Here is a 26,131-nt window from a genome sequence, read left to right on the forward strand (position 1 = left end):
TATTGACGATAAATAGATGTAAGCTCCATATTTCAAAATATCAGCAGTTCCGACTCCGAAAAAAGTGTTGATTTGTTCAATTCAGATATTGTACAGGCGTTTCCGGGTGCATCGTTAAAATCGAATTTGTTGTTAAAAATGCTTGCATTAGGCAAATACGATAGTTTTTGCATGAATAAGTTTTCTTGTGTAAAATATTTAATTTTGTTTCAAATAGGCTAAAATACACACTGTTTGATGAAAAACACAAGTTTCTGCATTAGAATAGTGATGTGAAACAAAATCAGGGTCATAAAACCTAATTTGTTGTTAAAAATGCTTGTATTAGGCAAATACGATAGTTTTTGCATGAATAAGTTTTCTTCTGTGAAATATTTTGTTTTGCTTCAAACAAGTTAAAATACACAACTTGAGGAAAAACGCATGTTTCTGCATTAGAATAGTGATTTGGAACAAAAGTGTGGTCAAAAAACCAAAGTTATTGTTAAAAGTGCTTGTATTAGACAAATACGATCATTTTTGCATGAATACGTTTTCTTGTGTAAAATATTTTGTTTTGCTTCAAACAAGCTAAAATACACACTGTTTGATGAAAAACACGTTTCTGCATTAGAATAGTGTTTTTGAACAAAAATCAGGGTCATAAAATCAATTTTGTAAAAAATACTTGTATTTGGCAAATACGATTGTTTTTGCATGAATGTTTTCTTGGTAAAACATTTTGTCTTGCTTCAAACAGGCTAAAATACACACAATTGGATGAAAATCACACGTTTCTGCATTGGAATAGTGTTTTGGAACAAAAAGTGTGGTCAAAACCCCTTACCTAATTTGTTGTTAATAATGCTTGTGTTTGACAAATACGATCGTTTTTGCATGAATACGTTTTCTTCTCTGAAATATTTTGTTTTGCTTCAAACAAGCTAAAATACACCACTTGATGAAAGACGCACATTTCTGCAGTACAATAGTGATTTGGAACAAAAAGTGTGGTGAAAAAACCAAAGTTATTGTTAAAAGTGCTTGTATTAGACAAATACGATCATTTTTGCATGAATATGTTTTCTTGTTTAAAATATTTTGTTTTTCTTCAAACAAGCTAAAATACACACTGTTTGATGAAAAACACGTTTCTGCATTAGAATAGTGTTTTTGAACAAAAATCAGGGTCATAAAATCAATTTTGTAAAAAATACTTGTATTTGGCAAATACGATTGTTTTTGCATGAATGTTTTCTTGGTAAAACATTTTGTCTTGCTTCAAACAGGCTAAAATACACACAATTGGATGAAAATCACACGTTTCTGCATTGGAATAGTGTTTTGGAACAAAAAGTGTGGTCAAAACCCCTTACCTAATTTGTTGTTAATAATGCTTGTGTTTGACAAATACGATCGTTTTTGCATGAATACGTTTTCTTCTCTGAAATATTTTGTTTTGCTTCAAACAAGCTAAAATACACCACTTGATGAAAGACGCACATTTCTGCAGTACAATAGTGATTTGGAACAAAAAGTGTGGTGAAAAAACCAAAGTTATTGTTAAAAGTGCTTGTATTAGACAAATACGATCATTTTTGCATGAATATGTTTTCTTGTTTAAAATATTTTGTTTTTCTTCAAACAAGCTAAAATACACAGTTTGATGAAAATCACACCTTTCTGCATTAGAATAGTGTTTTTGAACAAAAATCAGGGTCATATAATCTAATTTCTAAAAAATGCTGGTATTTGGCAAATACGATTGTTTTGCATGAATGTTTTCTTGTGTAAAACATTTTGTTTTGTTTCAAACAAGCTAAAATACACACAATTTGATGAAAAACACACGTTTCTGCATTAGAATAGTGGTTTTGAACAAAAATCAGGGTCATAAAATCTAATTTGTTAAAAATACTTGTATTTGGTAAATATGACTGTTTTTGCATGAATGTTTTCTTGTGCAAAACATTTTGTTTTGCTTCCAACAGGCTAAAATACACACAATTTGATGAAAATCACACGTTTCTGCATTGGAATAGTGTTTTGGAACAAAAAGTGTGGTCAAAAACCCTAATTTGTTGTCAAAAATGCTTGTATTTGGCAAATACTATCGTTTTTGCATGAATACGTTTTTCTTCTGTGAAATATTTTGTTTTGCTTCAAACAAGCTAAAATTCACCACTTGATGAAAGACGCACGTTTCTGCAGTACAATCGTGATTTGGAACAAAAATCAGGGTCATAAAACCTGTTTTGTTGTGAAAAGTGTTAGGATAAGATAAATACGATCGGTTTTGCATGAATGAGGTTTCTTGTGTAAAGGCCCAGTCACATCTTGACGTTTTAGCCAGCAATGGCAACGTATTAAAATGTATGTAAAACGCTGGCTTACTTGAACTTTTGATGTTTTTAAAAAAGATTCGGACGTATTCATAACGACTTGGTCTTATGCATAGCGTATTAGTAATGGACACAGAACGTTTCGTTATGTTATAGGTAACTTATACCAACGAATGCTGAACCTGTTGTTGGCCTTCACAACCTATGCCCAACGATAGTCTAACTTAGGCATAGCACGCTGCACGCATCGCCGACGATGATGTGGCGTAGGTTATGAAAAGGCTGCCGCACAACGATTCAAATCATAACCGCCACAGAAATGGAAGTGTCAACATCGCAGTAACACCTTGGCGATCTTGCCAGCGTATGCCGACCTCTGAAAAATGCGTCTAAAACGCTGGCGCACGTCGAATACGGTGTGGGTAAGTTTGGTATGCGTGAATAGAACACTAAAGTACGCTATCATACGTCATATTAAATGGAGTACGTCTTATAATTTTAAACATGTTGAAAATTTTACGACGTACTTGCCGTATGACACATGCTCTGCATGCGATGGGAATAAGTTGTACGCACGATATGCGATCGTTGACACACATCGACACACATTACTTGAAAGATACTCATAAGTCGAAACACGCTAATGTAATGGTTAGCGTCAGTGTTCCAGACTCCCGGTTTTTTTTTTCTTCGGTATGACGGTGTTCAGTGTACAGTGCGGTTATGATTTAAATCGTTGAGCTGCAGCCTATTAATTATATTGTATTATAACCGCACTAGAAATCGAAGTGTCAAAATCACCATCATACCGAAGGAAGAAAGAAAAAAACAAACAAACAAAAAAAAAAACCAGGGAGTCTGGAACACTGACGCTAACCATTACCTTGATGTGTTTCGACTTATGAGCACCTTACAAGTAACGCGTGTCGATGTGTGTCACCGATCGCGTAACGTGAGTACAACACGTAACTCATAGGTTAGAAATAAGTTTCGGGTACGCTAAACATTACCTCGACGTGTTTCGACTTATGAGTAGCTCACAAGTAACGTGTGTCGACGTGTGTCAACGATCGCGTGATGTGCCTACAACTTCTGGCCAGCGTTATGCGGAACGTGTGAGTCATACGCTGGCATACGTCTTAAAATTTCAAGCATGGAAAATTTGAGGACAACTGAAAAGTACAACGTTTAAAGCCAGCGTACAATGACGTATGGCAGTGTTTTTCAGCGTGCTCTCAATGTTATCAAAACTTACCCATAACGTATTCGACGTGTACCAGCGTTTTAGACAAATTTTTCAAAAATCGGCATAAGCTGGCTAAAACGTCAAGGTGTGACTGGGCCTTAACATATTTTGTTTTGATTAAAACAAGCGAAAATACACACTATTTGAGGAAAAACTCGCATTTCTGCAGTGGAATCGTGATTTGGAACAAAAATATGGGTAAAAAAACCTAATATGTTGTTTAAAATGTTTGCATTTTGCAAACACGATAGTTTTTGCATGAATAAGTATTCTTGTGTGAAACATTTTGTTTTTCTTCAAACAAGCTAAAATACACACAATTTGATGAAAATCACACGCTTCTGCATTACAATTGTGATTTGGATCAAGAAACGGGATCAGAACCAGCTAATGTGTTAAAAATTCTTGTCGTAGGCAAACCAGCTGATTACCCGCCCTGCGGGTGATCTTTTTTCAAGCATGCAACACGTTCTTCTGACGCATGCCTTTATTTGGGCAGTGTATAGGCAACTGACAGCTCTGTACAGGCAAAAAAACCCCCATAAAGTTATATGCATGAAGTAAAAACATTTGTACTGCTTGTAATTCAAAACACTCTATATCTGGAAAATCCTCTATATCTCCTGGCTGATGACTCCACCCTCTGCCGCACCATCGGCCATCCCTCAGACCGGCAAGCAGCAACTTCTTCGCTCACTGCAGATCTGGGTAAAATCACAAACTGGTCCAACACGTGGAACATGTCTTTCAATCCGGACAAATCTCACGCTCTCACTATGTCTCTCCGAAAGGATCGTTTAGAACCCCCCCCCCCCCATCCACTTTCTCAACAATCCTCTGGAGGAAGTCCTTTCTTTCAAGCTTCTGGGTCTCACTATCTGCCATGACCTTTCCTGAGAAAGCCACATTTCAAACCTCGCCTCCAAAGCCAGTCGCCGACTGGGAATCCTCCTTCATGCAAAGTCCTTCCTCGGCCCACCTGAGCTCCTGACCACTTACAAAGCTTTCTTCCGCAGCCTGATGGAGTACTGCTCTCCCCTCTGGGCTGGTGCTCCTGCCACTCACCTTTCTCGGCTTCATGTTGTGGAAACCAAGGCATTTCGGATCATTAGCATCTCTCGCAATGAGGCCGAGTCTTTGAGCCTCTCACTCTCCCACCGCAGGCTGGTCAGTGGTCCTTCTGTCTTCTACCGTCTCCTCTCCAGCCTCGCCCCCCCCTGCTCTCCCTTCGATTTGTCCTCACCACATTTCTGCAGGGCGCTCAAGGTCCACAAACAACCCCCTTCTGGTAAAACTACCAAAATCACGAATCACTGCTCACCTTCACTCTTTCATTCCTCTTTTTTCCTGCATTTGGAATAAACTTCCTCACTCTATTCAATCCCATTCTTCCCTCCAGGCCTTCAAAACAGCTGTTCACCACCCCCTCTTGTCATCCCCCATCCAAATCCTCGATCTTTTATACCCCTGATAATCCACCCAAGCCCACCTCCTTCAAATTCCCTGCTTTCCTTCCTGAAAGTCCCTGTAATGTCCATCTTGTATTCCCCATGTTCCCCACCCCATCCCTCTCCCTTCCACAGATCTAATGTCTCTGTTCCCCACTGTTTTGTCCTTCCCACTCCCACCCCTCTTGTCTCATGCCCCCCTTGCTGTGCGTTGTGTGTTAACTCTCACACGAGCCTCGACAAGGTATACAAAAAATAAAAACACCTCACTGCAGTGGAAAACGTGAGGCCAGGAATACTGTACTGCACAGTAAATAATGGAGACTTATAATTCCTTCCCCCCACCTGGAGCTGGTGCTACATGATACACATTTACATCAAGTATTTGTGTCCCTTCCCACTTTCCCCAAGATTACCGGCAAAGATAAAAATATAATATACCCCAATACACTACTTGGGGTCATGCTGTTATTATGTCGCAAGTCTGGATGTAATCGGCTCTCAACTGCAGGAGGACTAGTGTGACAAACACTGATCCGTGAATTATCGGAAGGATAAGGGAAGAAAGGGGGATGTGATTGTGAATTTAACGTTCCGTCTATATTTACTTTTAACTTTGTTCTAAACAAATTGGGACAGAAATAATGCAGGCACGATAGGCTGAATGGCCTTCTCATGTGCCAAAGTTTCTTGTGTACTGTATCTTTGTATGATGTTGTTGAGAACAAGAAGAAATGGGGAGGGGAGTACAGAGAGTTGGGGGTGAGGGTGCATGGCGTTTGAAAGGGGGGATTGAGATGCTGGAGAAAGGTTGGGGGATTAAGGATTTGGGTTGGAAGGGGGATTGAGTACTTGGGGTTTGGGGCAGTTGAGAACTTGAAGAAGAAAGGGGGAGGGGATGACAGATTTGGCTTGGTTGAGGGAGGGCATAGAGGGGCAGAGTTGCGATTGAAGTGTTTGAGGCTTTTGAGGGGGGTGGGAGTTGAAGACTTTGTGCTCGCCTCCCCTTTTCTTCAAATCCTCAACCCCCCTCCCAACCCAGAGTTTGGATGTGCGAGTATGTGGAGCAGAGAGAGGGCATAGTTGGGAGTGGGGGTTGAGGACTTGGGTTTGTATAGTGGGGGGGAGGAGGGGGGTTTTAGGGACATGAAGTCACATTTTACATGATGCAGAAGTTCCATGGGTCCCCTATGGTCCAATTGAGTCTTTTTGGGTTCTCACGGTATTTTGGGTCCTCGTGGTCTTTTAGTTTCTTGGGGTCCTTTGAATCCCCTGCGTCCTCTGGGTCCTTTGGGTATTTTATCTCTGGGTATTTTATTACCCAAAGGGTATTTAGGGTAGTTTAGGTAGTCCCAATCTTGACCTAAAATACCCAATCCTTTGGGTATTTTAGGGCTTCGGAGTACTCATGGTCTTTTGTGTCTTGTGGATCTTCAGGCTCTTTTGTGTCTTGTGGATCTTCAGGCTCTTTTGTGTCTTGTGGATCTTCAGGGTCTTTTGTGTCTTGTGGATCTTCAGGGTATTTTCAGTCTTTTGAGTCTTCTCGGTCTTCGGCGTATTTTGGGTATTTAAGGATTTTCGTGGTCTTTAAGTTTCTTAGGTGTCTTTTAGGTCTTTGGACTATTTTGTGTCTTCGGGGTCTTTAAGGGTCTTCTGGGTCCTCGTCTTTAGGGTATTTTTGGTCCTTGGGGACATTTGTGTCTCATGGGTCTTTGGGGTATTTTCAGTCTCTTGAGTCTTCTGGGTCTTTGGGGGCATTTTTGGGTCTTTGGGTCTTTTTGGTCCTCTGAGTACTTCAGATTAAGTATTTCAGATTGCAATTGTGAGTGATGTCAAGTCAGCTATCCAACCAATGGATGAAGAACGGATATACATACATACGTACATACATACATGCATACATACTCACATACTTACCCTTGCTCCATTGCATATAGATGTTCTGATCTACATAGACAATATATAATGAGTGGCATTCACCAGTTATGCTTTTTGTTGTGAAAGAAAACTTTTAAATGTCTTTGCAGTTTGTACAATGGATGGATACGAAATGCCGACTCTTTGAAAAGCTGGGCATTAAGGTAAGAGAAATGTTGCTTGCCTGACGGTGAAGTTGAAATGTGTCGTGAAGTAGCGAGCAGGCATGACGTGGACCGATTTGGAGGAGGTGTTTGAGTGAGGTGGCATTCCTTGCATGCGTTAACTATGATTTGTGTATTTTTTGCCATTTACTTTGTGCAGTTTGTATTAGAGCTGTGTATTATATAGATCGGTCACCAGTTCGACTTCCCTGAAGGACTTCAGGATGCCACATCTCAGGGGCTATACACTGCCATATCTCAATCTCTTTTTGGGTTCTCTTGTTGTCTATCTAACAGCTTGTTTAATGGTGGATCCATGACTGCAGTTGCATTCAGATCAAATTCATCTCAAGATTGTACATGATGATGCACTATTCCTGTAACATCACCTTGCCCAATCATGTTACCCTCTATTTTAATCTTCCTTTTTTTTTTAAACATCCCCCATTTTCACCAATGTACCATCACCACTGCTCACGTCCACTCATTTGTTCCTCCCTTTTCCCACCTGTGGAATCAACTTCCACGTCCTCTTTAATCTCATTCTTCCCTCCAAGTCTTCAAGATAGCTCTTCACCACCATCTCATATTGTCCCCAATTCAAAACCATATTTTCTACCTTCATTAACCCCACCCAAATCCCTCCTCCTTCCAATTTTCCAGTTTTCCCTCTAGTGGGGGGATGGGGGGGTGGCAAGTGGTCCTTGACAATGGGCCCGTAGGACTTTCATGATGAGAAGTTGCCACCTATTTAGATATGTTCTACATATGTCTAGGAACAGGAAAATTGATGTTGCCAATTTTGGAGCTGTCAAATGGTGGCCATTTTGAATTCCAAAATGGCTGCCATGATCATGCTTTTTTCTTCAATGAATACAATTATTGCTCATATTTTAAAAATAATATCAAAATTTTATCCCATAATATGAGTGAACATGAATAGGAGAGACATTATGATTTGTATGCATATTTAAAATAATTATAAGGTCATTTTGAATTTCAAAATGGCCACCATTTGAAATGAGCTGTTTATTTATTTAAATATTCTTCTAAATCCATTGAAATAGAGTATTTTTTTGTTATTTCTAAGAAACTTTGGGATGCTACTTCTAACCGACAATAATATATTAAATAAATTGGCCCTTTTGAGTATCTGTAACAAATAATTAGCAAAAGAGGGCACCATATGGGTTACCTGCTGCCTCTACTACATCCATAAGCACATGGCATTGGACAGAAGTTTCTGCTGTATTGTCATGCAAAGTGATCAAAGCATATATTGTTACGAAGGTAAGTTTAAGTTACAGTATTTGTTTTTAATTGTGCTTGCATGTCCAGAAAGCTTTGAAAATATATCAGCAAAAAGTTTAAAGAAAGGCTTTTATAAGAAGCTAATGAATTAATGTGGAAAGCTTATCACCCATAGGCCTATATCATCCATTATAACCATTGGCAAAGTTGTAACAATAGACTGAAATATATAAACATAAAATGTTTGTACATATCTTCCCTCAATAGTATTCTAAACAAATTGTATTTTTATAAAACACAGCAACAACGCCAACAAGGTGTCAACAATGCTAACGAATTGGTAATTACGGAAAGTCGTATGGGATACTCTGGATAACTTTTAAATTAAAATATATCTCTATTAAAATACAGTATGCTAACATGTAGAAATACTTCCAATCACTGACCCACATAACCATACATGGACACATAAACACTACCCTAGTACACATATTATGGATTTGTTTTTTTGTTTTTTTTCTAGTGAACTGACCCACCTTTGAGCAAACCTTTAGATTACTGTGTGGATGCTTTGAACCACCCGGTGCGAAGTGTACGACATGCACATGGTTGCATTCCCTGAAATACCATCCCCAGAGAACTATGGCTGGAACTTGGTAGATGGAATTTTTATACCAGTGATGACACATTTGCCTCCAGCTCCAGATGCCGTCACACAGTTAGTGAAATGCGGATGTGGTCGGACCCGGTGTTCCAGTCACCAATGCAAGTGTAAAAAGAATGGACTGTTTTGCATAGAATTTTGTACATGCTGTGAAGGGGAAGAACTATGTGACAATGCTCCTTCTAACCCCGAAGTTGACTCTGACAATGAAGAGAACAGTGATGATGATGATGATGATGATGATATTTAATACGGCTTTGAAAGTAGCAAACTTGCAACAAGTTCATGTAGTTCCATTCTACATGGTTAAGACTGCATTTGTTGGACATGCAGTTTCAAGGTGTGTATAGTGGATGTGGGTGTGGCTATTGTGTCTGGGGTATGTGGGGTGTGTGCTGGTACTGCGAGCACATGATACTGCACCTCATAAATTTGTTATCCTCTGAAATGGATATTTAAATATTGTAGCTTGTAGAGTTAAAGTCTACAAATTAAGTCCATAGAAGTGACTTTATCGTTTTATATACGAGCTAAGGTGTGTATCTGAGCACCAGTTGCTTCGGTGAGTGCCTAACTGTGAAAAAAAAAGTTTGATAAAAATACCGTTAGGTATCGTTTTTAGATAACACTTGTTACCGCAATATTTAAAGGGGGATGGTCCGATTTCATCACATGCAGTTTTCACATTGATTGAATGGCTTTGACCCTCTACCCCACCTGTGAAGTTTCATGCTGGTATTTCAATCGTTTTGACATGAGAGCTAAAAATGTGCATTTGCAAGCCCCAAAGAATACTGTGGTTCAACTAATTGGTTGACCAATAGTAAGCAAGTTTTGGCGTACAAAATCCAAACCTAACATCTTGCAGCCCTACAATTTCACAGGGTTAATGAGAAGAATAGCAGCTTTCTTCTCATATCAAAATTTATAACACGTCCGGTTGAATCTGGGGGTCAATGTTCAGATAAAGCTGTTGATCGGACCATGGCCCTTAAATTTTAACGCAATTTGTAACTTTTTGGTTGCCATTTTGAATATCAGGATGGGTGATATCGTATGTAATTTGAACAAAATATTACTTACATTGATTTTGAAGTGTTAACAACAATGAAAACTTATCATTTTGCTTTCAAAATTGAGGTAAAATACTTTCATTGAAACTAACCAACCGAAAAATCGTGGCAAAACATCGGCCATTTTGAAATCCAAGATGGCTGCCATCTGCCACACTTCCAAAAATGGCAACATGCATTTTCATGTACTTTGGTACCGAGATAATGAATTAAAATAGGTGGCACCTTCTCATCATGAAAATCCTACAGATGTCCACTTGCCCCCCCCCCACTGCTCCTTGGAGTTTCCTTCTGTATCTATCTTGTCCACCCCATGCATGCGTATTTTGCGCCCTGTTTTTGTCTGTTATGTCCTGATGAGTTCAGTGTACTCGGCATTGCCCGGGAAATTCAATCAAATATGTATTTCAATGTTTCCTGCATGACAAATTGGGGAATGTTGGCTTTATGGGTTTGTATGAATTACCAATATTGGGCGTTGCAAAATGCACTTGATCTTGTATCGACATTCTTAACCTTCTAAGGATGTCCAACGTGTTGCCTATCTTGCATGTTCATCCTCTAGCAGAGCCTGTCTGCTCTGTAGTCTCAGCTGATGACACCTGAACACAGAAATGTTATAATAAACCTGTGTAAAGCAATCTTTTTTAATAACAGGCGCACGTATAAACAGTAACATGATTAAATTTATGTTGTTGACAACAAATCACTTAAACCTCAACATACGATCTTCACAATGCATATTTATCTTTATCGCTCCTGGGAAGAAAAAAAACACAGGCAGTGTTTAAGCACAAGATCCAATTGAGGCCTGAATGCCATTTATCTTTTTAATCTGGGATCAGTTTTTTTTTATCCAAACATAGCCCTCGACCTTCCTCTGCATGAAAGAGAGGGGCATGCAACGTTTGGTTGCACTGGTTCCTGCAGGGTCCGAATGCATAAATGAACATGAAAAAGAGCAATCAAAGGTTGCAGACCCTCTCCAAGACTTATTTTGAAAGTGAAGTTATTGCAGACCCTCAAACCAAGTGTTCTGATTACTTCATCACTGGAGGCATAAAAATAACAAAGTAGGGAGTAAGGATGAGCAGTTAGGAGGTGGTCCATTTCAGTGGAGGGGTTCATAAATAGAATAATTGTCACCTTGATAACAATCCAGTACAGACGAGGAAGAAGTTATTGTGGAGGGGAAGACACAGCCAGATATACTTCAGGGTGCGAAAAAGGGTATGGAAAGTACAAGGGCTGTGGGAGAGTGTATTGTGTAGAGTGTAGACACAAGGACACAATTTTTTTTTTTTTTTTTTTTTTTTTTTTTTTGTATACCTTGGTCGAGGCTCGTATGAGAGCTAACACACAACTCACAGCAAGGAGGCATGAGACAAGAGGGGTGGGAGTGGAAGGGACAAAACATTGGGGAACAGACACAGGTGAACTGTGGAAGGGAGAGGGATGGGGATGGGACGGGGAACATGGCGAGGAGAAGATGGACATTACAGGGACTTTCAGGAAGGAAAGCAGGAGAATTGAAGGAAGTGGGCTTGGGTGGATTATCGGGGGTAGAAAAGATCGAGGATTTGGATGGGGGAAGATAAGAGGTGGTGGTGAACAGCTGTTTTGAAAGCCTGGAGGGAAGAATGGGAAAGAATAGAGTGAGGAAGTTTATTCCAAAGGCGGGAAAAAGAGGAATGAAAGAGTGAAGATGAGCAGTGATTCGTGATTTTGGTAGTTTTACCAGAAGGGGGTTGTTGGCGGACCTTGAGCGCCCTGTGGAAATGTGGTTGGGACAAATCGCAGAGAGAGCAGGGGGGCAAGGCTGGAGAGGAGTCGGTAGAAGACAGAAAGACCACCGACCAACCTGCGGTGATTGAGTGAGAGGCCCAAAGACTCAGCTTCATTGCGGGAGATGCCAATGATCTTAAAAGCCCTGGTTTCGACAGCGTGAAGTCGAGAAAGGTGGGAGGCAGGAGCACCAGCCCAGAGGGGAGAGCAGTACTCCATCAGGCTACGGACAAAAGCTTTGTAAGTAGTCAGGAGCTCAAGAGGGCCGAGGAAGGACTTTGCACGACGGAGGATTCCCAGTCGGCGACTGGCTTTTGAGGCAAGGTTGGAAATGTGACTTTCCCAGGAAAGGTCATGGCAGATAGTGAGACCCAGAAGCTTGAAAGAAAAGACTTCTTCCAGAGGATTGTTGAGAAAGTGGATGGGGGGGTTTTGTAAACGGTCCTTTCGAAGAGACATAGTGAGAGTGTGAGATTTGTGTGGATTGAAAGACATGTTCCACGTGTTGGATGACAATGACCACCTCCAGGAAAATGGCTCTTCGAGAAGGAACACAGTTTAGAGCTGCAAGAGTGAGAGTCCAAGTCGTTTGCTTGAGAGTTCAAAACCGAAGAGTTTAATCGTCAATGTTTGAAATTTGGATGCAGTCGCAGAGGGGTAGGAAGCAACTGATGAACCTCGCGAAGCAAGTGGTGGGTGGCTCTACATTAGGTTTGGCCCATTTTGAAGATGCAGCAAAGAAACCATGTTTGAAAACTGTGCCTCGGAGCTCCCTGGGCCAAGGAAGAGCTAACGGATTGTTCACCCTTTGTTCCAGCTTTACTTTTCCTTTCACTGCTCCTAACTTCATGTTAAACATTCTTTCTGGGTGAAAAGTCCATTTGGTCTGCTGGCACAATCCTGTCTGCATTTGAATCTTCCCCTTCCCTGTTTTGTTGGTGTTTGTGTGTGAAGGTCTTGCCTTCTTTGACGTTTAGATAAGATAAGTAATTCGTTTAAAAGATAAGTTTTTGTTCATGGCCATTCATTCAGAATTTGTTTGTTTAGCCATACACCTAATGCAGTGATTGAGTTTTTCTTTAGAAATCACTCATTGTGCATTTTTATTTGTTTCTGTTCATTTTAATTTATACTGTTCTTATTTGTTATTCAAAGTTTTATTGTTGCCAAATCGGCCTCACATAGTCTTAATTTTGATGCGGGGATAGGATGTTATGATTAAACGAGTTGTTTGATTAACGGAATTAATTAGCTTTTTTGAGACCCAGATTAACGGAATAAATATGGGTCTTAAAAAAGACTCCATGCCACCGCCTTGCCACTTTTTACCCCACGTGCGTGTGAAGAGAAAAGCAGGGTTAAACAATTGCTAAATTTTGTCTACAAACATCAGTTTATGATCGAGCAACTACTTAATTTCAATTGAATGTTACATTTTGAACACGAACCTGCAGTTTAGCAGGACTTTCACCTTCTGAATTTGGCAAATTCGATGGAATCTAGTCCTGATCATGCATGTGCAGAGTGAATTAAGGTAATTACTTTACTCTGTCTGTCTGTCTGGCAGTCAAACGAAATTGAAAATCATTCCAAACAGGAAACTTACTGTTTTTAATGACATCATAACAGACACAAATAACTAATGTAGCGTGTTAAATAAGGTGGTGTAAAAGAGGTTGCAACGGCCTAAACTTCCAAAAAAAACTATTTCTACAACCTTTAAAATCCTTCGTATATTTCAATTGAATTTTTTTTTTGTATTCTTTGTTGAGGCTTCTATAAGAGCCAACACACATAACATATAACAAAGGGAACAGGGGACGAGGGGGCGATAGGGAAGCAAAACAACAGTAGGGAACAAAGACATCAGGAGATCTTTGGAAGAGAGAGGGATGGGTTGGGGTATATGGGGTAAACAAGATGGACACGATGGAGACTTTCAGAAAGGAGGCAAGAGAATTTGAAGGAGGTGGGTTTGGGGTGGAAAACGGGTAGAAAAGATCATGGTTTTGGATGGGGGGAAGATAGGAGATGGTGGTGAACAGCTGTTTTAAAGATCTGGAGGAAAGTGTGATTGAAGAGAGTGTGGGAGTTTGTTCCAGAGGTGGGAAAAATAGTGTTATTTTTGACAAAATATTATGGCATTTTACGTCATCACATACAATCAAATGAGCCTTTTTGAGACCCTCTCCATGTCCTTTTTTTTCTCAAGACTGCACATAACAGGGTAAGGTGTTCTGTGAACTCTCGTTCATTCGATTTGACCATTCAGCTGTGATATTCGATAGTTTATTTGGCATTGACAATTTATTTTCTTTGACTTTTTTGCATGCACAGTATAACAATGACTCCATGATAATTTGATGTCCTTGAAGCTCATTCCCATATTCTCATACTTTTTGACAGTTTCTTACCAGCAGGTGCAGAAAATCTGACCCCAGCTAGCTTTACACAAGCAATGCAGACTGGTACGGAGCATTGGCTCATCGACTACTATGCACCTTGGTGTGGTCCATGCCAAGCCTTTTCTCCTGAGTTTGAGATGGTTGCCCAGGTATAGAGGATAGATAATATAAATATAATTATTTTTATTGTTTTTTATTTTTTATGACTTGCCAAGAGTAAATATATAAAATGACTTAGGTTTGTGTTTTACACTTGTTTTCATACTTGCAATAATTCTCATTGTGAGGTTTTTATTTTTGAGATGGGATTAAGACTTGGTGGAATAATGGTTTGAGGGTCTACTTTGAATCTGGGAGATGAGCAATTCGAACCCTGGCCGAGTCATACCAAAGACTTTAAAATTGATACATGCTGCTTCCTTGCTTGAGGCTCAGCATTTAAACAATAGAACATTGAAAAAGCATCCATGGCGCGGTGGAAATTCCTCCTTAATTGCCCCACTAAGTGTGGAGAGAACCGCCATATCATAAAGATAATGTCTCTGGTGTCATGAGTGCTCTGGGAAGTGATGTTTGTGTGGAAGTCAAGTCTGGTATTCTCATGTATCTGTCTGCATGTGTGTGTGATTTGTGTTGCTCATCCATGTGTCTTAGGTCGTTTAAAAAAGTGTACACATGTGTATGTATATATATATATATATATATATATATATATATATATATATATATATATATATATATATATATATACACACACACACACACACATTTATTTCTTCTTCCCCTCTTTCCTTTATAAAGCATGAGGTCCAATGGCACCAACTTCTGCCCTGCCTTGACCACGATACTCCTTCCTCTGTCCTCAGCCAAATCTCTCCACTCTCCAACCACTCCTACCTCAGTGATATCCCTCCTCACACATCTCAAAATCCCATCTCAACCACGATCTAACGGCGCTTCCCTGACTCAAACCGATGTTCACGCTGAACTCTTCATACATCCCAGGACCAACCAAAACTCTTCCCTTCATTCCCTTGAACATCCCTTCCAACAACCTTACTTCTGCTTCCAGCACTCCCATCCATCTCAGTGTCACCGTCACCATCTCTTTCGTGACAATGTTGTACGCCTTCTTCAGGTCCACAAATCCCAAAGCCATCTCACCTTGCACGTCCAACCTCCTTTCCACCAGTGGTCTCCCACATCTTCATTATCCCTCTACCCTTTCTAAACCCCTGCTGCTCTTCTCCGATGTCCATTTTCACACACTTCCTTATCCTCCTGTCCAGAATCCTCTCCAGCATTTTTATGACATGACTAATGAGCATAATGAAGCCTGATGTTGGCTTCGTGGTTAGGGTGACGGGCTTGTGATCTTAGGGTCCTGAGTTCAAGCCCTATTGGCCGCTGAATTAATTCCAGGTGGGGTTGACTCAGCCTGTCATCCTTCTGAGGTCTGCGAAATGAGTACCAGTGAACTGGTAATAGGGGCATTGCATCAGTGGTGCCCCCATAGTTGGTAGCAGTGGTGATGCACCGTTGATTGTAACCAGTTGAAAGCATGAAATCATGCCACCACAATCAGTGGAAGTATAAAATATATATATATATATATATATATATATATATATATATATATATATATATATCGGAGCGTAATGCCCCTGTACTTACCCAGATCTTCAACATCTCCTTTCCCCCACTATATCGGCACAATTGACCCTTTTCTCCAATCCTCCGGAATTGAACACCCTCATACATACAGTACATTCAATAGCCTCTGCAATTATCATTTCTGTACACACCTCATTGATGCCTTGCACTCTTCCCTTCTTCATCTTCTTCAATGCTGTCTGCACTTCCTCCTCTGTGATCTTCACCAACTCTACTTTCCCCTCTACATACCACGGTAGCTCCAGCTCGCCGATGATTCCTTCATGGTTCAACAGCTCTTTGAAATATCCATCCCACACCTTCAACACTGCCCCCCCTTCTATTAGCCTCCGGCTACCATCCTTAATCACCCACCCCCCCGCCCTCCCCACGTATCTTCTTACCACCACCATCCTTTTCCAACTTGTACACCTCCTCCTCCATATCATTCCTTACCTTATCCAGAGCTCTCCTTGCTGCTTTCTGCTTCTGCCCATACAGGTGCAGCAACCCCGCATCCGGTTGCCTCTCTCTATCCTTGATCTTCCCTATTCTCTTCCAAGCCTCCTTTTTTTCACCAACTGCCCTTGCTTCCTCCTCCGTCCACCATACCTGGTTTCTATCCCTTGATGATCCACCTTTTCCTGACGTCCTTTCACACAAACTTCTGCAATTCCCCTTAACGCCTCTCCGCACTTCTTCCACTCCTCCAAAAACTTCCACTTCCTCGTTAAGTTGATCATACCTGGCCCTCATCTTCTCCTTGTACTCTCGGACAACATTTCCCCCACATAATCTTCAGACCCCTGCTCCTAACCTCCCTGGGTTCCTGTGAATATTTTAAGCGGTTAAAAAGAATCATAGTCTCTGGGGCTCGATTATATCTCCTGATTCTAACAAATCGATTCTATCCCAAACTTGGTTTGCTCACCACAAAACAGTGCGACCGTGTTTCTCTCCTGCAACGAACAGCTTCCCCCGTTCTTCCAGAGACGTGCTCTTCCTCCTCTTACTAATGTCACGCCCATTAATCATCCACTCCAGGGGTGTGGTTTGCCAGCCGTCGCCCCTGTTGGTGGGCTTTCTGCCTGCTTGGACGGCAGCTCTGCTGCTGCTGCTGCTTTAAGGATGCAATCCCCCTTTTTCACCGGTCTTACAATACAAAAACATAAGAAAAGGTCACAGGGGGCAATTACATACTGGGGAAATGATCCTTAATCCCCACCGAATTAACACAACACCACCCCCTGTGTGGTGACACGTAACACTTCAGCTCACAGTTTCCCAACTTAATTTACATCGACATGTCTCCTACACGTCCATAGACCAAGCAACTCTATGCAATCCTATCTTTCCTATGAAATTCCTCCATCTACCCCACAAAATACCAGTACCCAGTATTTATAATTTGTCTATAAATATTTTTCTGCACTCTTCATTTTCTTGTTAACTCTACTTAAGGCCCAGTCACACCTTGACGTTTTAGCCAGCTTATGCCGATTTTTGAAAAATTTGTCAAACGCTGGCTCACGTCGAATACGTTATATGGGTAAGTTTTGGAAACATTGAGAGCACGCTGAAAAACACTGCCATACGTCGTAGTACACTGGCTTTCATCGTTGTACTTTGCGGTTGTCCTCAAATTTTAGCATGCTTGAAATTTTACGACTTATGCCAGCGTATGACTCACAAGTTCCGCTATGCTGGCCATAAGTTGTAGGCACATTATGCGATCGTTGACACACGTCGACACACGTTAATTTTAAGTTAATCATAAGTCGAAACACGTCGAGGTAATGTTTCGCGTACCCGAAAATAATTTCTAACCTATGAGTAACTTGTTGTAGGCACGTTACGCGATCGTTGACACACGTTACTTCTAAGGTACTCACAAGTCGAAACGCGTCAATGTAATGGTTTGCGTCAGTGTTCCAGACTCCCTGTTTTTTTTGTTTTTTTTTCTTCGGTATGACGGTCATGTTGACACTTCGATTTCTAGTGCGGTTATGATTTAAATCATTGAGTGGCAGCCTATTAATTATATTATATTATAACCGCACTAGAAATCGAAGTGTCAACATCACCGTCGTACCGAAGAAAAAAAAACAAAAAAACAGGGAGTCTGGAACACTGACGCTAACTATTACCTCGACGTGTTTCGACTTATGAGTAACTTACAAGTAACTTTTATCGACGTGTGCTAACGATTGCATATCGTGCATACAACTTATTCCCATCGCATGCGGAACGTGTGAGGCAATACGGTAAGTACGTCGTAAAATGTTTAACACGTTTGAAAGTACAAGACGTACTCTACTTACTACGACGTATGATAGCGTACTTTAGTGTTCTATTCACGTATACCAAACTTACCCATACCGTATTCGACGTGCGCCAGCGTTTGACGCATTTTTCAGAGGTCGGCATACGCTGGCAAGATCGCCAAGGTGTGACTGCGATGTTGACACTTACATTTCTCCGGCGGTTATGATTTGAATCATTGTGCGGCAGCCTTTTAATAGGCTACGTCACGTGATCGTCGGCGATACGTGCAGCGCGCTATGCATAAGTAAGACTATCGTTGGGCATAGGTTGTGAACGCCAACAACAGTCAAAGCATTCGTTGGTGTAAGTTATCTATAAGACAACGAAACGTTCTGTGTCCGTTACTAATATGTTTTGCATACGACCAACTCGTTATGAATACGTATGAATTTTTTTGAAAACATCAAAAGGTCAGCGAAAGCCAGCGTTTTACATACATTTTGATATGTTGCCATTGCTGGCTAAAACGTCAAGGTGTGACTGGGCCTTTAAGGATGTAGTTGTCGTTGCTAGACAGGCATCTTTGACAATAAACATGAGGGAGGAGTAGTATTACTTTTATTTTATTTTCTATTTTTATTACAATTGGGAAGATAATCTTATAGAGCTGAAAGTTTGTTTTTATGCCTTTGCTGATGAAGTTGCCGGAGGCATTAATTGTTTTCAGGTTGTTCGTCCGGTTGTCCGTCCCGTCCGTGCATCCTTGGTAGGTTTTTGTTCCCGTGATAACTTAAGAACGGCTGAAGGGATCCAAGTCAAACTTGGTACAAGTATGTATAATGATGTAAAGATAAACTGATTAGATTTTGTGGTCAAAAGGTCAAAGGTCAGAGGCCATGTTGGGAAAAATTATGTGACCACACTAACTTGTGAACCAGTGATGGGATTCTGACCAAATTTTGTATACGTATACAGTATGATGCAAAGATGAACCAATTAGATTGTGTGATCAAGAGGTCAAAGGTCAGAGTGCATGATAGGTTTTTATTACCGTGATAACTTAAGAATGGCTGAAATGATCCAAGTCAAACTTGGTACAAGTATTTGTAATGATGTAATAATATAGGCAGAGGCAGATCTGTCGATGTCACGGCGTCAGAGTTTTATTGGTAATGCTGAGACGGCCCGTTGTAACGTGTTCCAACAGCTGCTCAAGGGAAAAGTGAGAGCTGGGAAGGTGAATTGTCAACAATATTCCCATCTCTGTCAAAACAATGGCATCTGGGCATATCCCACTCTAAAACTATATCCTTACAAACAAGGCCAGCAGGTGAGATCTTTTCTTTATATATACATTATATCATCTCTACAATATGTTAATTATTCCACTTCTCCAAACTTCCTATCATGCTTTTGTTCAAAATGAAATTGAATTTTTTTTCTACTGAGGAGTTTCTTTTTTATGCCTCCGCCGATGAAGTCTTCTGAGGCACTATTTTATCAGGTTGTCCGTCCGGCTATCCCTCCGTCCATCCATGAGTCCGTGACAGGTTTTCGTTACCGCAATAACTTAAGAATGGCTTAAGGGATCCAAGTCAAACTTGGTACAAGTATTATTGTGATGTAAAGATAAACTGATTCGATTTTGGGGTCAAAAGGTCCAAGGTCAAAGGCTATTAGATAAAGATTGTTACCGCCCTAACTTGTATACCAGTGATGGGATTTGACCAAACTTGGGAGAAGCATACAGTATGATGCAAAAATGAACTGAATAGATGGCAGCATCAAGAGGTCAAAGGTCAGACTCCGTGATAGGTTTTCAGTATGGCGATAACTTAGGAACGGCTGAAGGGATCCAAGTCAAACTCAGTACAAGTATTATAATGATGTGTACATAAATTGATGTGTACATAAAGGTCAGAGGTAATGTCAGGTAAAAATGTGATGTCTGAGGACAGCTGAAGGGATTTAAATCAAACTTGGTACAAGTATGTATAATGATGTAATACTGTGGGTGGAGGTATATCTGGTGATGTCACGACGTCAAAGACTATTACATTTTACATTTTTACATTTTCTATCCGCCGTCCATCACACTTTATTCTAAGTATTTCTTGCTGTCTTTGAATGATAAAAATGGTACTGTTACCCTTTATATTATTTTACAACAGCAGGAACTCTTTGGCTTAAAATGTGATAGACGGCGGATGCTGATCCTTTTTAGTGGTAGAAGGTTACTATGTCACTATCAGAGTGTCAATAAAAACTCAGCTGACTCATTATTGATCTTAATGGAAATGTTAATCTGTCCCACCTAGTCTGCTCTTCAAGAGTTGCTGGTGCACACATTCCGACATTCCATCGGGGCATTGTGGATGGGCATTGAAATGTTTCCTTTGAAACTGCAATGCAGTGCAATATCCCCTTGACTGAATAGGAATATAGAAATCCATCCCACAAGTTAACCACATATTTATTTTTACACACACACACACACACACATACACACATACACGCATACACACACACGAAAACATACCTTTCTGCAAGAAAAAAAATCAATGCCATAAACCAACTTCCAATAGCAGTATTGCAGTACAACTGCAGAATAATAGACTGGCCACAATCAGAAATGAATAAACTGGATATCAAAACAAGGAAACTCCTCACCATCCACAAACTGTAAACATCAAAACATCCTAACAATGTACCTACTGAGACGAGAAGGAGGTAGCAGCCTGATGGAGCTCAACCAAGTGCACAGATTGACAACTGTAAGATTGGCCAAATAGTTGAAAAGTTCAACAGACAACCAAATCCAATTTATAGACAAACACGAAGACAACAAACCAGAGAAGGTATCCCTAACCCACCCAGTAAAAAAATAGCAAAGACAGATGCGAATAGAAGATGTCACACATGAAACCGAAACAGCAACTAATACAGCCCCAACAATTGCAAAAATAAAAATATAAAACGAAATATCAATGTATACAGTGCCTTCATGAAGTATTCACACCCCTTGACTTTTTCACATTTTGTTGTTACAGCCTGAATTGATATTGGATTCAATTTAAAAAATTTTTTTATCATTTCATTGACATTTCATTGATTTTTGTCATTTCCTGAATACTTATTAATGCAAGACATTTCAGTTTTGTTTTTTTATTAATTTGCAAAGTCTTAAAACAATACTTCCACTTTGACATTATGGGGTATTTTGTGGTCAGTGACAAAGAAAATCTCAATTGAATACATTTTAAATTCAGGTTGTAAAACAACAAAATGTTAAAAAAATGTCAATGGGTGTGAATACATTCTGAAGGCACTGTATATACTGTCAACTGGGAAAACAATAAAAGAGCATGAAAGTACAGAAAAAAAAGTTGGACAGATTGGAAGTAGACAATGAAGGCTCTTTGGAATGGCTAAGAAGAGATCAGCTTAACTGAGAGGGAGAACAATTCATTATAAATGGCCAAGGCCAATGACACTATACCTTGGGTTTAAGAAAATGGTGGGACAAAGTCAATCGGACACTTGTAGGTTATGCAACTTAGAAACGGAAAGTACGAGCCACCCCACCAGCACATCTGCACAAATATCAATGTCCCAGTTCCAGAAAACTCGTGAAAACATGAACCAAAAGCAACCACTGAAAACATGGAAGTACCGCTCACATATAATCCAATGATCCCATCGATCATTAACATCGAAAACAAAGCATTGTGACCAGATGCCACACTTTGGTCTCAAAAAAAGAAAAGAAGGCCTTGCAAATTGAGCTTTCAGGAACCAGCGATTTTGGCCGAAACAACACAGTAATGAAGAAAATGACCAAGTACCAAGATCTAAAAAATGAAGTGAAAAGATCCTGGAAGCAAAAGAGCACCAAAATTGTACCAGTGATTATTGGAGCATTGGAAATGATGAATAAGAACCTAACAGAGATCTTTAAAACCATCCCTGGGAATATTACTACAAACAAACTACAGCTGGAAGCTCGGTGAGGATCCTCAAAAGAGCCCTCAGAACAAAACTTTGTCAAGCCTGGTGTTGGCTTTGTGGTCAGGGTAACTTGCTTGGGATGTTAGGGTCCTGAGTTTGAACCCTGTTGGTGACTGAATTAACACCAGGTGGGTTTGACTCAGCCTGTCATCCTTCCCAGGTTGGCAAAATGAGTACCAGTGTACTGGTATAGGGACAGCATCAGTGGCATAAACGTGCCCCCACAAAATGATAGCTACCTGGCAGCCAAGCTGCCATATGCAAGAAGAAGAACAAAACTTTGAGAATAAGAAAACTTCACAAATTGGTCCATGAATTGTGATCCTCTACTGAAACAGAGGTGGATACTTTGAGACCTGGGAGGACTCTGTTTTGCCTTCTGAAATCCTCATATGGAGATAACAACCAATGAAACACACACACACACACATACACACACACACACACACACACACACACACACACACACACACACACACACACACACAGTAATTTGCCATATTGTACAATAACTTTGCCTGAGTCACTTCCATCAATATTTTGCATTTCTGTTGCTTTACAGAGAAGTCAAGTGGGTGAAGTTATCGGCATCACAGAAGCTAAAGTAATTGCTAATACTGTGGAAAAGCGACTGCAATCTTTCTGGACACCTGGACAAAAGGTAGAAGTGTCATCCTATCTCCACTTGCTTTCTGTGATGATACATTTCCCAGAATTTATATAATTATTTTTGAACACCGAAATACCACTGAATGCTAAGCTGTTGACTCTTTCCAGTGAAGACTGTAAATCGTTGAACATACAAGCCAATTCACTTTTTTAGGAATGAAAGTAAAGAATTTGTATCCTTAAATTATCAACTTGTGATTAAAAAGAAAATTGCTTGCTATGAATGCCCTGTCCCACTTATTAATTGACCAATAATGCCTTATTTTTCTTCATCACAATTTTGTAAATAAAATATTACATTTCTCTTGAACGATGGCTACTTTGCATTTGCCAACACAATACTCCCTACACATCTGGGAAACTCCTCCATAAACAGCTGCACAGTGACCCTTTCCACTCTGGCGGTTTCTCTTTGCACTGGCACAATATGGAGGGACATGAAGTTTGAATTGTCGGTGCTTTTTATTTTTTGCAGCCTTATATTAGCCTTGAGCTGGACGTGTCTTCTTTCTAGATGTGCTGAAGCAAAATGAGAGTATATTCTCACTGATCAGATTGAATAACCAAACACTTACACTGTCGTTTATCAGTCATGAAGCTTCCTCTAAAAACGGTATACTCGCCAGCTTTTACACAAGCTACAGGTGTAAGGTTCTCCTCCATCAACGAAGCATTTGTGTTCCACTTTTACTTCCTTTCCAAAGTTAATTTTGAGATGAAACACAAAGAAAAATTTGGCGAGACAAATGTACCATTTGCAATAAAGGCATATTAATACAGGCAAATGGGACAAATGGAACTGCATTCGATAAAAACAGAAGCTGTTCAGAAAAAAGATGAGGTGATCAAGACCGGAGGGATTACATTTCACTTTGATCTTATTGGAGGTCATTGAAATGAACACATAGGAAAATGTTGCATGGCTATAAAACACAGCCCAGCAGAGCAGAGCGGTTACAATGTGACACAATTCGGTGAACACTACTTATCGACAGGACACGTACCCTCATCCACGCATGTTCTCGGTTATTCAAGTAATATTTTGTCGCTTGTCTGACTGGTTTGTTTGCTTTTCTTTCCAACGTTTGATATAACGTCAACTCATGCAAGTTAAATAAAAATATTCACTTTCTAATTTTCCTGAACATGACTAGATCTACATTTGATGATGTATACCATGTGATATTTTCATGATTTTGTGAATACCATCTGATATTTTTTATGATTTTGTGTATGCCATGTGATATGTTTATGATTTGTGTATACCATGTGATATGTTTATGATTTTATGTATACCATGTGATATGTTTATGATTTTGTGCATACCATGTGATATTTTTATGATTTTGCATATGCCATGTGATATTTGTATGATATTGTATACACCATGTGATATGTTTTTGATTTTGTAACTATAGTGTTGCGGTTCTAGGAACCGCATGCATCCAACATACAGTGGTCCCAAGACACTTATTCCATTAATATACATATAGAAAGTCCCTTCCCTTTTGTCGAGCGGGACAACAGGGGTGTGTGTTCCGAGGATCTCATAGCTAGGTTTGCTTACATCATTTCTTCTTCATTTCATTTCTAACGTCATTCCTACTCTTCTTTTCTGATTATTCCTGAGGAAAATCTGAGCCACATGCCCCCTTCGCTGTGAGATGGGTCCTCAGCAAAGGCCAAGCAGGCATTACGCTGGACACCCTCCATAGAAAGCACACTCAACATGATGCCCACGCTGCACAAAACATGTGCAGCATACGCATACCCATGCTGCAGGAGATGGAAGAAACAGCACCTTAGAAAGGGCGGTAAAACACCACATGAGCATCGACAGCACAGAGCTCCCGTCCTCAAGCGATCCCTCAATCGAGGCCGATAATAGAAAGACAACACCACACCACGTTGTGCATGATCCGGGCGGCACGTACTTTTCAACACATTTCTGGACTAATTATATCGATTGGGTTTCGCCCCGTGCACATGTGCGCGCTAACCACATGGGCCATGGAATGTGCCCGAAGGCAGACCAGCACTTAGCTCGTGACACCTTATTGGACACATCTTACTGTCTGTGCATGGGTTCGCCATAACATCATACCTTCGGTCCTCACTGGTGGCCGCGGATGTTCCCCACGGACGGCGAATGTCTTCTCGCCTCTACGGCCAGCGAAGCTGCGATCGGGTAGAGGCATGTTGTACAGCTCGGCCAGAGCATGTACAGTGGCGCACACGGAGCAGGCGCGTTGACCAGCGCTGGTCGGGATGCCCGAACAGGCATGCAGGACCAACGCCACTCTTGGCCGGTCGTCAGGGCATGGCCTGGGGGTTCGTGCAAGGCAATTCATGGCGCGGAGTTCGGTGTGAGCGATTCGTGTTATGTCTTGAGGTCGGAGTGGGATATTTTTGCAGCGTGGGGTCATCTTGCCGGAAATGTAAAGTTGCAGTTTCCGGCCATCGTGGCCGGGCCGCACAGGGGGTCAGGGCCAATCAGAGCGCCCGATTCGGGTGACGACACAACGCTTCAGGGTGGCCCCCCGCCTTGCACCACTGGGCCTATAAAGGTCCGAGCGGAGCCATTCTCGCTCTCTCTACCCTGCCTCGCCTCCCGCTCAAGCTGTACCTCGACTCTGCCTTCTGTCGTCATCGCCGGGACTCCACCTCCTCTTCCCCGCCCACACAACGCTGACTCCATCCACCCACCCACTTAGTCCCGCCTACCACTCCGTCCACTCGCTCTGACTCCACTCTCCCAACTCAAGCCTCTCCTTCACGCCCACGGTCTTGACACAAGCTGCCCGAAGCAAGAGACGATGCGCCAGCTGTCAGGGGGGGGGGGGCACTACACCACGGAGTATTCCCCCTAAACGTATTGATGGCGCGTTCTGGCAATCAATTATACAAAGGTACCGAGAGACCGTAGCCTCAACTCTCCTGTCTTGCTGCAATACCTCCACGTCATCGGGTTGTGTGTGTGTGTGTGTGTGTGTGTGTGTGTGTGTGTGTGTGTGTGTGTGTGTGTGTGTGTGTGTGTGTGTGTGTGTGTGTGTGTGTGTGTGTGTGTGTGTGTGTGTGTGTGTGTGTGTGTCGGCGCCTGTCGAGACAAATAAGCCTGCAGAAGATTATTATTGTTGTCATTATTATTGTTATTATTTCCGGGTTAGGTCTGCTCTGCGTCCGCTTTCATAAGTTGCTTGTTTATTGCTGCACCACACCTTTCTTCCCTATCTCTGCATGCACACACCAAAAAATGTTCCCT

At 41.0% G+C, this 26,131-nt stretch overlaps 1 protein-coding gene across 2 annotated transcripts in view; it reads left to right on the forward strand.

Moving 5' to 3' along the window:
• Positions 1-26,131, forward strand: part of DNAJC10 (DnaJ heat shock protein family (Hsp40) member C10) — a 235,117-nt gene that overhangs the window by 119,557 nt on the left and 89,429 nt on the right. The window contains exons 19-22 of one of the 2 annotated variants that reach the window (XM_085872233.1): positions 7,043-7,096; positions 14,276-14,423; positions 19,400-19,522; positions 22,763-22,861. In XM_085872233.1, the coding sequence (XP_085728359.1) occupies positions 7,043-7,096; positions 14,276-14,423; positions 19,400-19,522; positions 22,763-22,861 (424 nt within the window). Of the gene's footprint in view, positions 1-7,042; positions 7,097-14,275; positions 14,424-19,399; positions 19,523-22,762; positions 25,948-26,131 lie in introns of those variants that run through there. The other variant, XM_085872232.1, reaches the window with a different exon arrangement.

Source organism: Eptatretus burgeri, chromosome 3 (assembly GCF_056783735.1).
Source record: "Eptatretus burgeri isolate ZD-2024b chromosome 3, Ebu_testis_v1, whole genome shotgun sequence".
NCBI lineage: Eukaryota > Metazoa > Chordata > Myxini > Myxiniformes > Myxinidae > Eptatretus > Eptatretus burgeri.